Source organism: Anabrus simplex, chromosome 1 (assembly GCF_040414725.1).
Source record: "Anabrus simplex isolate iqAnaSimp1 chromosome 1, ASM4041472v1, whole genome shotgun sequence".
Classification (NCBI taxonomy): Eukaryota; Metazoa; Arthropoda; class Insecta; order Orthoptera; family Tettigoniidae; genus Anabrus; species Anabrus simplex.
The window spans coordinates 344,469,338-344,482,755 of record NC_090265.1 but is presented as its reverse complement, the minus strand read 5'-3'; the positions used below and the strand labels follow the sequence as shown (position 1 = coordinate 344,482,755).

Genomic DNA, 13,418 nt, shown 5'->3' with positions numbered 1-13,418 from the left:
AAAAAAACAAAACAAGCTTTTAATTCTGTCAGTGCCGTAACCAAAGCCATGAATCTAAAAGGAGGATGGGTAGCTTTGCCTGAATGGAAAGTGCTAAAAATATAATCATAAACATTTGACCGAATATGCATTAAAAATATAATAAAATACTTTTAAACTCTGCCTGTCTCTCCTTGTGTCACGGGACGACTGTGGACAGGAGAGAGAAGTGAGACAAGTATCCCATACAGCGGGTTCGGTGAGCCACCTGCTGCTCGTGTCCAGACGGTCACGCCATCATACTCACTACGCCGAAGGGAAAGGGTTAAAAGTATGTCAATCTTCTAGAGTTTGTAAATGGTTCAGACAATTATGTACCTTGATATTTCAACAGGACGTCCTGTTAAGGGTTCAGAAAAGGGACAAATTAGAAACTTTGAGTAACTTGATAGATGATATTAAGGATAAGGCTGACGACCAGAACGTTTGCGACAAATTAAGTTTCTACAAAGAACAAATGACCTTATCCACGTCAAAAACTATCGGATACTGTTCTACAACTTCAATTTGATTTGCAACAATATATTTCTCCTTCCCTGCAGCCTACAAAAGTATCAGACGGTCGAAATTGTTAACTACACCACATCCTCGATATTTGAAAATATTTACTTCTAAGATAGGCTGTAGAAGCTCTGGAATAGATGTATCTCATGTAAATTATTTAAAGAAGAAAATATCTGCAGTGAGAGAATGCTAAAGATATTGGAATTTGCTTTTGAATGAAATTTATGTTAGGCCAGAAGTAACATACAAAGGGAGCAAAAGTCGAGGGAAAAAAATGGTAAACTCACATCAGATACTCAGTTAGCTTAGACTCATACTGTTAGTACTGTACTAGAAATAAAAGGCTTAGCTGTAAAACCTCCAGTCAAGCAATAAAGATGTTGTAGGTTTACTTCTTTGCAAAGATCTAACAGATCAGTAATGTGAACTTACTTCACAGCTCTTGAAGGTGTGGACCGAATTGAGCTATAAAGTTTTTAGTTTTATTTCAGATAACAACCGCACTGATAGGTCAATGTTTACGAACTTATGTGGCGGAACTTAATCTTCTAAGTTTGTGAATCCCTACGACATTATTAAGAATATTTTTGTCCTGTTTGACTCGGTACACATTTTTAAGTGTATTAAAAATAACGAGTTTAATCAGGCTGATAGTAAAAAGATATTTTATCTCCCAGATTTTACAAATCATAATGCCACTTTTACTGCCAGTGTGCCCAATTTAAAAATGCTGCAACAAAATGAACAACACAGTTTAAATAAATTAGCATCTGCACTAGATAAAAAAGTATTGTTCCCGACTTTCTTGGAATGGCTGAATGTGAACTTATGTGACAGGGTTTTGGATGAAAAAAATGTGGCTGCTCTCAAACAATGTCAGCTAAAGTGTAGCAACTACAATGTTGAGGGTACTATTTGTCTTTTAGAAGTTATAATTAAATGACAGAAAATAATTCATGTAAATCATACATTTAAAAGGGACAGATTTAATGATAATTACTGCCACCCAGTGACATCTGTGGATCATGATAATTATTTATTTTTGAGAAACTTTTTATTATGGCTAGAGAAATGGAATTATTTTGTAGTTCCAGGAGAAGTTGAAAAGTGGAGGAAAAGAAGTGGTAAACTCACATCAGACACTCAGATAGCTTTGACTCATACTGTTATTACTGTACTAGAAATAGTTGAGTATAGATTGCATTAATTTTTACGTATTGGTAGCAAAATTTCACAGATGATTTGGAGGCTAGGTTTGGATAGTATCACCATATGAGTGGAACTTGTTATAATATTTCAGCTGCACAAGTGATTAAATCAGAGAAAAAGCTCAAAACAATTAGTACTATTAAGGAATTTTCTGCTAAACATTCTGATGTAGAAATAAGAAATTTTGGTGTAAATGAAGAAGATATCGACTGTGACAAAAATGTTGAAACTTGTGAAGGAGTTTTTCATGAACTCATAATGTACATTTAAGTGAAAATGATATTGTCGGCATTACGTACATAGGAGACTATGTGTGTCATAAAAAACTTAAGTACACTGACTGACAGAGCAAATGCAACACCAAGAAGGAGTGGTTCGAAAGGGATGAACGTTGGGGAAAAAACAGAGACGGAACGGACGAATAATTGATGTTTATTTCAAACCGATATGCAGGTTACACAATGCGCACGGCATCGACTCAGTAGGATGTAGGACCACCGCGAGCGGCGATGCAGCAGAAACACGTCGAGGTACAGAGTCAATAAGAGTGCGGATGGTGTCCTGAGGGATGGTTCTCCATTCTCTGTCAACCATTTGCCACAGTTGGTCGTCCGTACGAGGCTGGGGCAGAATTTGCAAACGGCGTCCAATGAGATCCCACACGTGTTCGATTGGTGAGAGATCCGGAGAGTACGCTGGCCACGGAAGCATCTGTACACCTCGTAGAGCCTGTTGGGAGATGCGAGCAGTGTGTGGGCGGGCATTATCCTGCTGAAACAGAGCATTGGGCAGCCCCTGAAGGTACGGGAGTGCCACCGGCCGCAGCACATGCTGCACGTAGCGGTGGGCATTTAACGTGCCTTGAATACGCGCTAGAGGTGACGTGGAATCATACGCAATAGCGCCCCAAACTATGATGCCGCGTTGTCTAGCGGTAGGGCACTCCACAGTTACTGCCGGATTTGACTTTTCTCCACGCCGACGCCACACTCGTCTGCGGTGACTATCACTGACAGAACAGAAGCGCGACTCATCGGAGAACACGACGTTCCGCCATTCCCTCATCCAAGTCGCTCTAGCCCGGCACCATGCCAGGCGTGCACGTCTATGCTGTGGAGTCAATGGTAGTCTTCTGAGCAGACGCCGGAAGTTCAGGCCTCCTTCAACCAATCGACGGGAAATTGTTCTGGTCGATATTGGAACAGCCAGGGTGTCTTGCACATGCTGAAGAATGGCAGTTGACGTGGCGTGCGGGGCTGCGGATGCGCCGATCCTCGCGTGCTGATGTCACTCGGGCTGCGCCTGGACCCCTCGCACGTGCCACATGTCCCTGCGCCAACCATCTTCGCCACAGGCGCTGCACCGTGGACACATCTCTATGGGTATCGGCTGCGATTTGAAAAAGCGACCAACCTGCCCTTCTCAGCCCGATCACCATACCCCTCGTAAAGTCGTCTGTCTGCTGGAAATGCCTCCGTTGACGACGGCCTGGCATTTTTAGCTATACACGTGTCCTGTGGCACACGACAACACGTTCTACAATGACTGTCGGCTGAGAAATCACGGTACGAAGTGGGCCATTCGCCAACGCCGTGTCCCATTTATCGTTCGCTACGTGCGCAGCACAGCGGTGCATTTCACATCATGAGCATACCTCAATGACGACAGTCTACCCTGCAATTGGCATAAAGTTCTGACCACTCCTTCTTGGTGTTGCATTTGCTCTGTCAGTCAGTGTACATTAAGTGTGAAGAACGTATTTCATTTTGCATATTACTTGATAATACACAGTTCTTAGCTCTAATGCTCTTTCCTGTTATTTTACTGTCATAGAGGGAGCCTAAAATATCCATCAGATGTGATAAATATCTGGTTACTGGTTTAAAGATGTTCAAAGTTATGATTAGCAAAAGGTTTGAATATTTATTCTTAAACTGTAAATGCCAGAGACATGTACTAGTATCTGTGATGTTCAATGTCCTTTATAGTTTAAACTTTGATGTATGTCAATCATGTGGCAAGGATTTACACCTCAACTGATAAAGCTTCCCGTTTGAAACCAACTTCTCCCTGTAGCCAGTGGTGGCAAGGATTTACACCTCAACTGATAAAGCTTCCCGTTTGAAACCAACTTCTCCCTGTAGCCAGTGGCTTTCTAAGTTGGCAAGTTCAATCCTGAAAGTGCTGAAATACATCGGCCCTGTGTCGGTACATTTACCGAAATGTGAAAGAACTCATTCAAGACAAAATTCCATCCTCTCAGCGTCTACAAGACCTTGAAAGTAGTTAGCGGGACGTAAATCCAATATCATTATTATTGTACCTTCATCATAGTGTCCTAAACACATTCTAATATCCATGAATCAGTATGACAATCGATGAAGCCTCGAGTCAATGGTGATTTTTTAAATTTTTGCTAATAACGTAACATCCCACTGACTAGCAAGCTTTTGTTGGAATTGCATAGAAACAGGGGTAGGTCCTAGAAGGTATCGGCCGTTGTCTTGAGGCACAGCCAGAGTATTTGCTTGGTGCGGTAATTGTCATGTAGGGAATAAGCAAAAAACACTACTATTACCTTCATTCTACACAGTGTACTCCCTTTTATCTTATAACATTAATAATACGCTAGGAATACACAGTATTAAACATGTGAATATTTACGTTTTGTAATGTCTTACTCAACATTTATAGTAAAGCAAAAGTTAGGTGAAGAAGGCAAGAAAGCCACAAAAAAGACAAAATTGGACAAGCTTACTAATAGGGAATAAATGAAGACTGGAGTTTGTGTTTTACATCCTTCAGTCAGAAAATTTCTTCTAAAAATTGAAGGTTGTTTATTTTTATCCTCCTTCTGTATACAACTAAAGCATACTTACATACGTACGTACATACATTATCATTATAGACTGTTATGCCTTTCAGCGTTCAGTCTGCAAGCCTCTGAGAATTTACTAAATGTCGCCATAATCCTCGATTTGCAACTAGTGCTGTGGCCTAATTTAGTTCTATACCTCTTATCTTTAAATCGTTAGAAACCGAGTCAAACCATCGTTGTCTTGGTCTCCCTCTACTTCTCTTATCCTCCATAGCAGAGTCCAGTATTGTCCTAGTTAACCTATCCTCCTCCATTCGCATCACGACCCCACCACCGAAGCCGGTTTATGCGTACAGTTTCATCCATTGAGTTCATTCCTAAATTAGCCTTTATCTCCTCATTCCGAGTATCCTCCTGTCATTGTTCCCACCTGTTTGTACCAGCAAAATGTAACTTCTAACTTATGAATAAGATATCCTGAGTCCACCCAGCTTTCGCTCCCATAAAGCAAAGTTGGTCTGAAAACAGACCGATGTAAAGATAGTTTCATCTGGGAGCTGACTTCCTTCTTACAGAATACTGCTGATCGCAACCGTGAGCTCACTGCATTAGCTTTACTACACCTTGATTCAATCTCACTTACTATATTACCATCCTGGGAGAACACACAACCTAAATACTTGAAATTATCGACCTGTTCTAGCTTTGTATCACCAAACTGACATTCAATTCTGTTGAATTTCTTACCTACTGACATCAATTTAGTCTCCGAGAGACTAATTTTTATACCATACTCATTGCACCTATTTTCAAGTTCCAAGATATTAGACTGCAGACTTTCGGCACAGTCTGCCATTAAGACCAAGTCGTCAGCAAAGGCCAAACTGCTTACTACATTTCCACCTAACTGAATCCCTCCCTCCCAATTTTATACCTTTCAGCAGATGATCCATGTAAACTACGAACAGCAAAAGTGAAAGATTACAGCCTTGTCTAACCCCCGTAAGTATCCTGAACCAAGAACTCATTCTACCATCAATTCTCACTGAAGCCCAATTGTCAACATAAATGCCTTTGATTGATTTTAATAATCTACCTTTAATTCCATAGTCCCCCAGTATATTGAACATCCTTTCCCTCGGTACCCTGTCATATGCTTTCTCTAGATCTACGAAACATAAACACAACTGCCTATTCCTCTCGTAGCATTTTTCAATTACCTGGCGCATACTGAAATTCTGATCCTGACAGCCTCTCTGTGGTCTGAAACCACACTGGTTTTCATCCAACTAAAGCAGAAAAAATAAAAATATTTACAGTTAATCACAGTTAGGAAAGAAAAACAGTAATCAGAATGGGACTATGTAACACAGCAGAAGGCAGCGGGACCATCTATTGCTGTAACGTCACAGAAGCAGCAACAAGGCCCTATATATCTAGTGTGGCCTTGAGGCAGGTGATTAAGGAGGCCAAGGATCTACATGGACTGTGACACCAACCAGTAAGAAAGATAGAGAAGTCTAAGATGAAAGAAAAACTATATAAGTATGCTATAGGAAAAGAAACGATGAAGGTACAAAAACAAATTGGGCAAGTGATAATGTTAAGTACCCACTCCACAGCCCATTGTCCTCATCAAGTGAGCTCTGTCACATCACATCGACGTTTAAACCTGCACTGACAGGGAGCAGCCAGGAGCTGCTGTTGTTGAGGGGAGGCGGCGGAGAAGGGAATGGAGGGGTGTTGGAGGGGAAGCAGTTGGCATACCAAGTAGGCTCAGGATACAGGAAGCATTTGTCCATCATTAGTCAGCACTCAGCCCACTTTGCGGCAGGTGGTTGCCGTATAGACTAGGAGCCCACTACTAGGTTTCTGCGGCCTGTAGTGTTTGAATTTGAAAGCCCTGTATAACCAGCAAAGTGAGGCATGAGGAATTAGACTTTGTTCAAGTAGGCGTATGTGTTAATTTATCATCATTCTCTCAATAAATGAGGTTTTATTTAGGTCAGTGAATGGTTGCACTCTATTGGTAGGGGTGCATGCCTTGGAAGGAGAAAATCACGCAAAAATTATGTGAAGTGATACCTAAAGTAGCTACGCGAAAGATCCTTCATTTATTGTTGCAAGGGACCCACCATCCTGCCCGAAGAATTATATTCTGACTTACAGGCTACAGAAAATTTAAAACTGAAACTATGTCATTTTGTGAAAAGCCACCATATTCTGTGTTCCTATGGGCGGGAGAGCAGTTTACCACTGTCTCCAATAGACCTCCCATTATGTATGGCCAAGGGCTGCCACATTTCGTGAAAATAATCAAACCGCAGACTTTGAAAGTGATGTGTAACTGCAGTATCACATTGTTAATAAGTGAAATTCGCAGATTATTTACTTAGTCACAGGTTACGCAATAAGTTTTTTGCTCTGCATATTGATGTAAACAGTGTATATTTGTGCTAATTTTGTTTTCCGTCTAAGCTCTCTTTTGTTTTTTTGTTTACTCTTTCATTATGTTTTTTAGCATTTTTTCAACTTATATTATGTAAATTATTCCAACCCCCTAATTTTTTTCACTGAAGATGGCTCAAGCGAGCCGAAACATGTCTGAATTTGTTTGCTCCGTCTAATGACGGAATATATGATGTATTGAATAGGAGGATACCCTCATTTTTCGCCATTGTAAAGTAGTCACAGGTTAATTAGACAATTGAATCATAGTTGAGTTTATGGCAGAGAACTCAATGTTAAAAGTGAGGGAAACGAAATTAATTTTTGTGTGCCTGCAAGTTCAAACACTCAGCCAAGAAGGGTACACTTTTAGTGCAGAAACTTTCCCCAATAAATGTTATGTTTTGTAGCCAACTGGTTACTGGGAAATAGGCCCTAATTAGAACACGAAGGGAGATGCACGAATTTCTACTAGCAGCCAACCGACTGTATCCCCCACTATAGTAGATATGTCAATTTTCATTCATTCAATGTTTGCCTAATGTCAAATACTGAATGCGCAGAATGTTTGTTAAGTGAAGTTTTGTCCACTATCAAACATAATGCTCTGATCTAATACAAATACAGTAATGGTCTAACCTGTCCAGACCACTACTATCAAAGGGGATACCATAGAAACATGCGCCGCTTCGCGGCTCTAATCTGGACTCAAATGGTCTGGTCACCAGCTCCGGACCTATCCAATTTAGATCAACAGTCTTGTCATTAGAGGAACCTAACCAATACAGAACAGTAGTCATATCACTAACCGTTCCTAAGTTGGCAGCCTTGAGTACAGCGCTGTAGCGCCAAGTGAATTGTGCCATGTTGGATTCCTAACCTCCCATTCGCTACACGTTAGTAAACCTTTCCACGGTGACACACGCTATTCGAATGTTTCGCCGAATAGCTTATTAGATATGAGAATACCAAAAAGAACTAAATCGTTGTAAATTTACTTACAGTCACCCTTAAATTCTACATTTTCACGCCGAATATAGGAAGCACGACTTTCAGGGTTATATACTGATACGAGCACACATACCCTCGAGTATATAGTTAGCGTCGAAAAAAATTAGCAAAAAATTTTAACAGGGAGTTCTTTAACCTGCAGCTCTCAGCAGAATGTAAAAAAAAAAAAAAGCAACTATTCACAATATTTTAAGCGCACAGAACACACTGATAACACATGGCAATAAAAGTGAATAGAAAACACAGCAGATATTTTCTATTTATCCATATACCTGCATGTCGCTCACGATGAGTCTTCTTTTTATCCTGAATACTGTCAACGTCCACACCCATTTCAGAAATTATTTTTTCTTACTACTTTACCACGACACAAACACCCAGAACACATGTCGGTCTCACATGACGTAACGTAAACATTCTGATGGTTCTGATTCTTCTGTTTTTTTTTTTTTTTTTTCCGTTATGTTTATCCTGAGGTTGGCGAACGTGATTCCCCTTCCATTACTGCACTGCCTGCTCGATCTGCATCCGATGGCTGCTTAAACTGCCTGCTCATTCCATACCAACGAGGAGAATAACATAGAGAGGCGGAAGCGCTGCCTGGGTGAACCTAATAGAACGAACGTCCGCCATGTTTCCTGTTGTCACACAAGCAAGGGGGCATGGCCTTTAAATGACGAAAAGTGTAGAAAATGCGCATTTTAGAATCGCTGGGGGAGAATTAAAGTCCGTTGCCGAAAGCTTGAAGCATGAAAGCAAATACCGCCATATTGCGGCACGAGGCCAACATCACAATCAGTTGATTGTAGGGTAGTTCGAAATCATCGCACAGTGACATACTGTACGAATAGGCCTCGAAATCGGAACAAGAGCGTTACCCTGCTTGGCTGTAGTGGTTAAGCGTAAATTAGAATAAAAACGATGGACATAAATATTTATGACAGGAAACCTTATCATAGGGACCTATAATAGGTTACAACCTCATTCTGTTAATATTTTTAAAATTATTGCATCCTCATTAGTACTGTGTTCCTTTCTTAATCTGTTTACCCTCACGGGTTGGTTTTTCCCACGGACTCAGCGACGGATCCCACCTCTACCACCTCAAGGACAGTGTTCTGGAGCGTGAGACATTGGGTCGGGGGATACAACTGTGAGGGAGGGCTGCACCTGCTATGCTGAACAGGGGCCTTGTGGGGGGGGAGAAGGAAGCGGCCGTGGCCTTAAGTTAGGTACCATCCCGGCATTTGCCTGGAGGAGAAGTGGGAAACCACGGAAAATCACTTCGAGGATGGCTGAGGTGGGCGTCGAACCCACTTCTACTCAGTTGACCTCCCCAGGCTGATAGAATTCCGTTACAGCCCCCGTGCCCCTTTTCAAATTTCGTGGCGGAGCTGGGAATCGAACCCGGGCTTCCAGGGGTGGCAGCTGCTCACGCTAACAAGTGCACCACAGACGCGGCCCATGGATACTTTACCACAATAATCGTTTAGTGTAATTAATTATTATAATATAGGGGGGATATCGTGTTTCTCCCATTACCATATCATACTGGGATTACTAGCTTGAAAGTTGTCCATTATGAAGTGTGGCATAGTTTTAAAAACCAAGGCAACAGACATCTACAATAAAGGCTGTATACATTTCAAAAATAGGAGTAAAATGCTGTATTTATCATACTTGGTGTACGTTTGAACGAAATAAGTGATTTTTTGTGGTTACGTTTTCTTGGTGGTGGGCGTTCCATTTCCTTTATTTGTAAATGTGAATGAAAATTAAATAGGGCTGGAAATGTACAGAGCATAAGCAACTGAATTGAGTGGGATACCATTTTATCTCTTTTCGCCCTCACAACGCATTGTTCAGTTAATTCCTTTTAAACGAAATATGAAACAAAATTCGACAAATAATTACATTGGCTATCCGTACTTTCGCCAAGTAAACAATAAAATTGATTTAATTACAAACAGAAATTACAAAAATGAATCTCGGCTATAATTCAGTAATATTTAATTAAAGTACGATATATCCTTGGTTTTATTACTCCGATTAGTACAACCATACGCTGAGCTTACGGCTGGCATTCTTGAAAGCGAGAATCTATGTTTTCACTTCTTAAAACTTACGGAATTAAATTGGCATGCGCGATCTCCCTGTCACCTCAACATATGCTCTCGCGCCAATTCGCTTTGTTTTGACAACCGTTAACATGGCTGCCCCTTATCAACTTGCTTCAAGCAGGGAGCGCTGATGTCAGGTATACAGCCCCTCTATGTTATTCTAGCTCGTTGTTCCATACTCAAACGTGTAACACGCCTTACAAACAATCTGCCGCTAGATGGCAGCACCAAACGTACCCATTTACCGCGTGAATACAACTAGATAAGCATACCAGCAAAATTTAAAATCTGAAAGTAAGAGAAATATTAAAGAATTTTACGAATAAAGTGGTGCTCTAGAGAGTTATAGCTTCAGCACTTTTCGAGAAAGAGGTTACGACGAACAAGAAAACCTGGAAACTTTGTCTGTATGGTACTTCCCTACATTACTAAGTAGAGGTTTCACGACTTTGGCCAGCACAGTTTCTGACACAAGTTCCTGGTGCTTATTGTTACTCAAACACTTTAAAAAATTACATTGGCACAAAGAAGGTAGAACATAGTTTTTTATAATCTGGAGCAGATTTGAAGATTTTTTGCAGTATGGTAGAGCCGTCTCAACAAATTTCTGAACCCTCATAATTAGGCCAATAAATCGTTGCTAGGGCTAGCGCAGCTATCAATGGGGATGAATTAAATGAGGTAGAAACGTTATTCAAGCACGTGCTGCATTCTGTGTTTTCTTCGATTACACGCACTAAATAACCACACACTAATCCCTGGTAAGCAGTTTCCGAAGTGACACACACTGACTCAGGGGGCTCACGAAAATCTTCCAGTAAATCAAGTACATACTCAGGGAATAATAATAATAGACGGCCTATTAGGCGACTTGCATATCTGTGAAGATGAAAGCCCTACCTAGGATGATTTCTAATGCTGAAGATGCCATACACACCCCAGCCCCCGAACCACTGGAATTAACCAATTAACTAAATAGGCCCTACTTGCGTAAATAATAATAGTAATACAAAGAGCAGTATATTGACACGATATTATACTGCTAGCAAAAGACTCGTAATGGAATCTTAATCTGCTTACCCTCCAGGGTTGGCTTTTCCCTCGGACTCAGCGAAGGATCCCACCTCTACCGCCTCAAGGGCAGTGTCCTGGAGCTTCAGACTCTGGGTCGGGCGGATGAAACTGGGGAGGATGACCAGTACCTCGCCCAGGCGGCCTCACCTGCTATGCTGAACAGGGGCCTTGGAAGGGATAGACAAGGAACGGTGAAGGAAGCTCCCGGCATTTGCCTGGAGGAGAAACGGGAAACCACGGGAAACCACTTCCAGGATGGCTGAGGTGGGAATCGAACCCACCTCTACTGACCTCCCGAGGCTGAGTGGACCCCGTTCCAGCCCTCGTACCACTTTTCAAATTTCGTAGCAGAGTCGGGAATCGAACCCGGACCTCCGGCGTTAGCAGCTAATCACACTAACCACTACACCACAGAGGAGGACAATGGAATCTATGACAGCATATTATTCTGTTTTGTACCTTCACATTAACAGTACAGTGTCCCCAGATATTATATTACTTAGTATGTAATACTTCAAACCTTACGCTTACCATTTTCTGCAATTGTGTTTGAAGAGCTCTTGTTAGACGTCTCTGTGCTTGAATCCCTTCTCTTAATCATCTCTGAAATTAGCGGTTGTTTATAAGCTGGATAATCAGGGAAAGGGCTGGGCACAGATCCTGTTTTTAATTTTCGCGTTTTGCTGGTCACTTTGAAATCGTCATTTACAAAATGTAGACTGCAAACCACGGAATAATCAGGAATCCATTTACTTCCCTTGCTGTTTCCTTCCCTGGATATAATACTTAACCAATTTCGACGCAATTGTGTACTTGAAGGTATATCATGGAATGAAATATCACGGCATTCTGGCTTCCCATTCTTTGATTTGCAGAAAGGCACGCAGCAGTACACCATTTTCACTGAAAACAAGTACAGCCTATCCTATTTCCCGCTATTTCATTCCGACAGGTCTGGAGCCGGTTAGTGCTGCCACCTGCTGTGGGTATTTGTAAACGGAGTGTTTTTAGTGCCATGTTAAAATGTTGTAATGAGCAGGCAGTATAAGCAGCCATCGGATGCAGATCGAGCAGGCAGTGATTACTGTTATTCTTCCACGGCCGACTTCATTCGTCGCTCAAGCTGGATCCTCGCCGACATTGACAAAGGGGTAGTTTCATACCTCGAATCGTGGCGCAGGCAGGCTACGTCTGTGCGGTAGGAACTTCGAGCATACAAATACTGCCGGCAGTGCCAAGACAAAATCAGCTGATGTTGGTCACCTATAGTGAATATGCTCCGGCTGTCGGTGTAAACGGGAAATTTAATGAAATCATTATCGGCGTGCGAGGCTTTTTCTGTATAATTATAATGTATTACAAACATATAAAAACACGTTTTTTCGTTAATGTCATAAGTGAACTACAACAGTTTGAAAGAATATGGGACAAATGGTCTTATCTTGCGTTGCTTACAATTGCAGTTAGAGATTTGAAAAGAAGAAGATAAAGTGAAGAAAACGTTGGAAAACAAGGGGACAAATTGGGGTAAATATTCATTTACAGGAAGGGGAGTTAGGGAATGGAATAACTTACTAAGGGAGATGTTCAATAAATTTCCAATGTCATTGAAATCATTTAAGAAAAAGCTAGGAAAACAAAAGATAAGGAATTTGCTACCTGGGCGACTGCCCTAAATGCAGATCAGTATTGATTGATTGATTGATTGATTGATTGATTGATTGATTGATTGATTGATTGATTGATTGATTGATTGATTGATTGATTGATTGATTGATTGATTGATTGATTGATTGATTGATTGATTGATTGATTGATTGATTGATTGATTGATTGATTGATTGATTGATTGATTGATTGATTGATTGATTGATTGATTGATTGATTGATTGATTGATTGATTGATTGATTGATTGATTGATTGATTGATTGATTGATTGATTGATTGATTGATTGATTGATTGATTGATTGATTGATTGATTGATTGATTGATTGATTGATTGATTGATTGATTGATTGATTGATTGATTGATTGATTGATTGATTGATTGATTGATTGATTGATTGATTGATTGATTGATTGATTGATTGATTGATTGATTGATTGATTGATTGATTGATTGATTGATTGATTGATTGATTGATTGATTGATTGATTGATTGATTGATTGATTGATTGATTATAGGGGAGTAA

The 13,418-nt window shown here is 40.8% G+C and overlaps 1 protein-coding gene across 1 annotated transcript in view; it reads right to left on the bottom strand.

Annotated features, from left to right (window-relative positions):
* Nucleotides 1-8,442, bottom strand: part of LOC136856771 (ribosome biogenesis protein BMS1 homolog) — a 317,735-nt gene extending 309,293 nt beyond the window's left edge. Inside the window, exon 1 of the mRNA XM_067134870.2 lies at nucleotides 8,302-8,442. Within this exon, the coding sequence (XP_066990971.2) occupies nucleotides 8,302-8,362 (61 nt within the window). The 5' untranslated portion in view covers nucleotides 8,363-8,442. The remainder of the gene's footprint in view (nucleotides 1-8,301) is intronic.
* Between the last annotated feature and the right edge of the window lie 4,976 nt (nucleotides 8,443-13,418).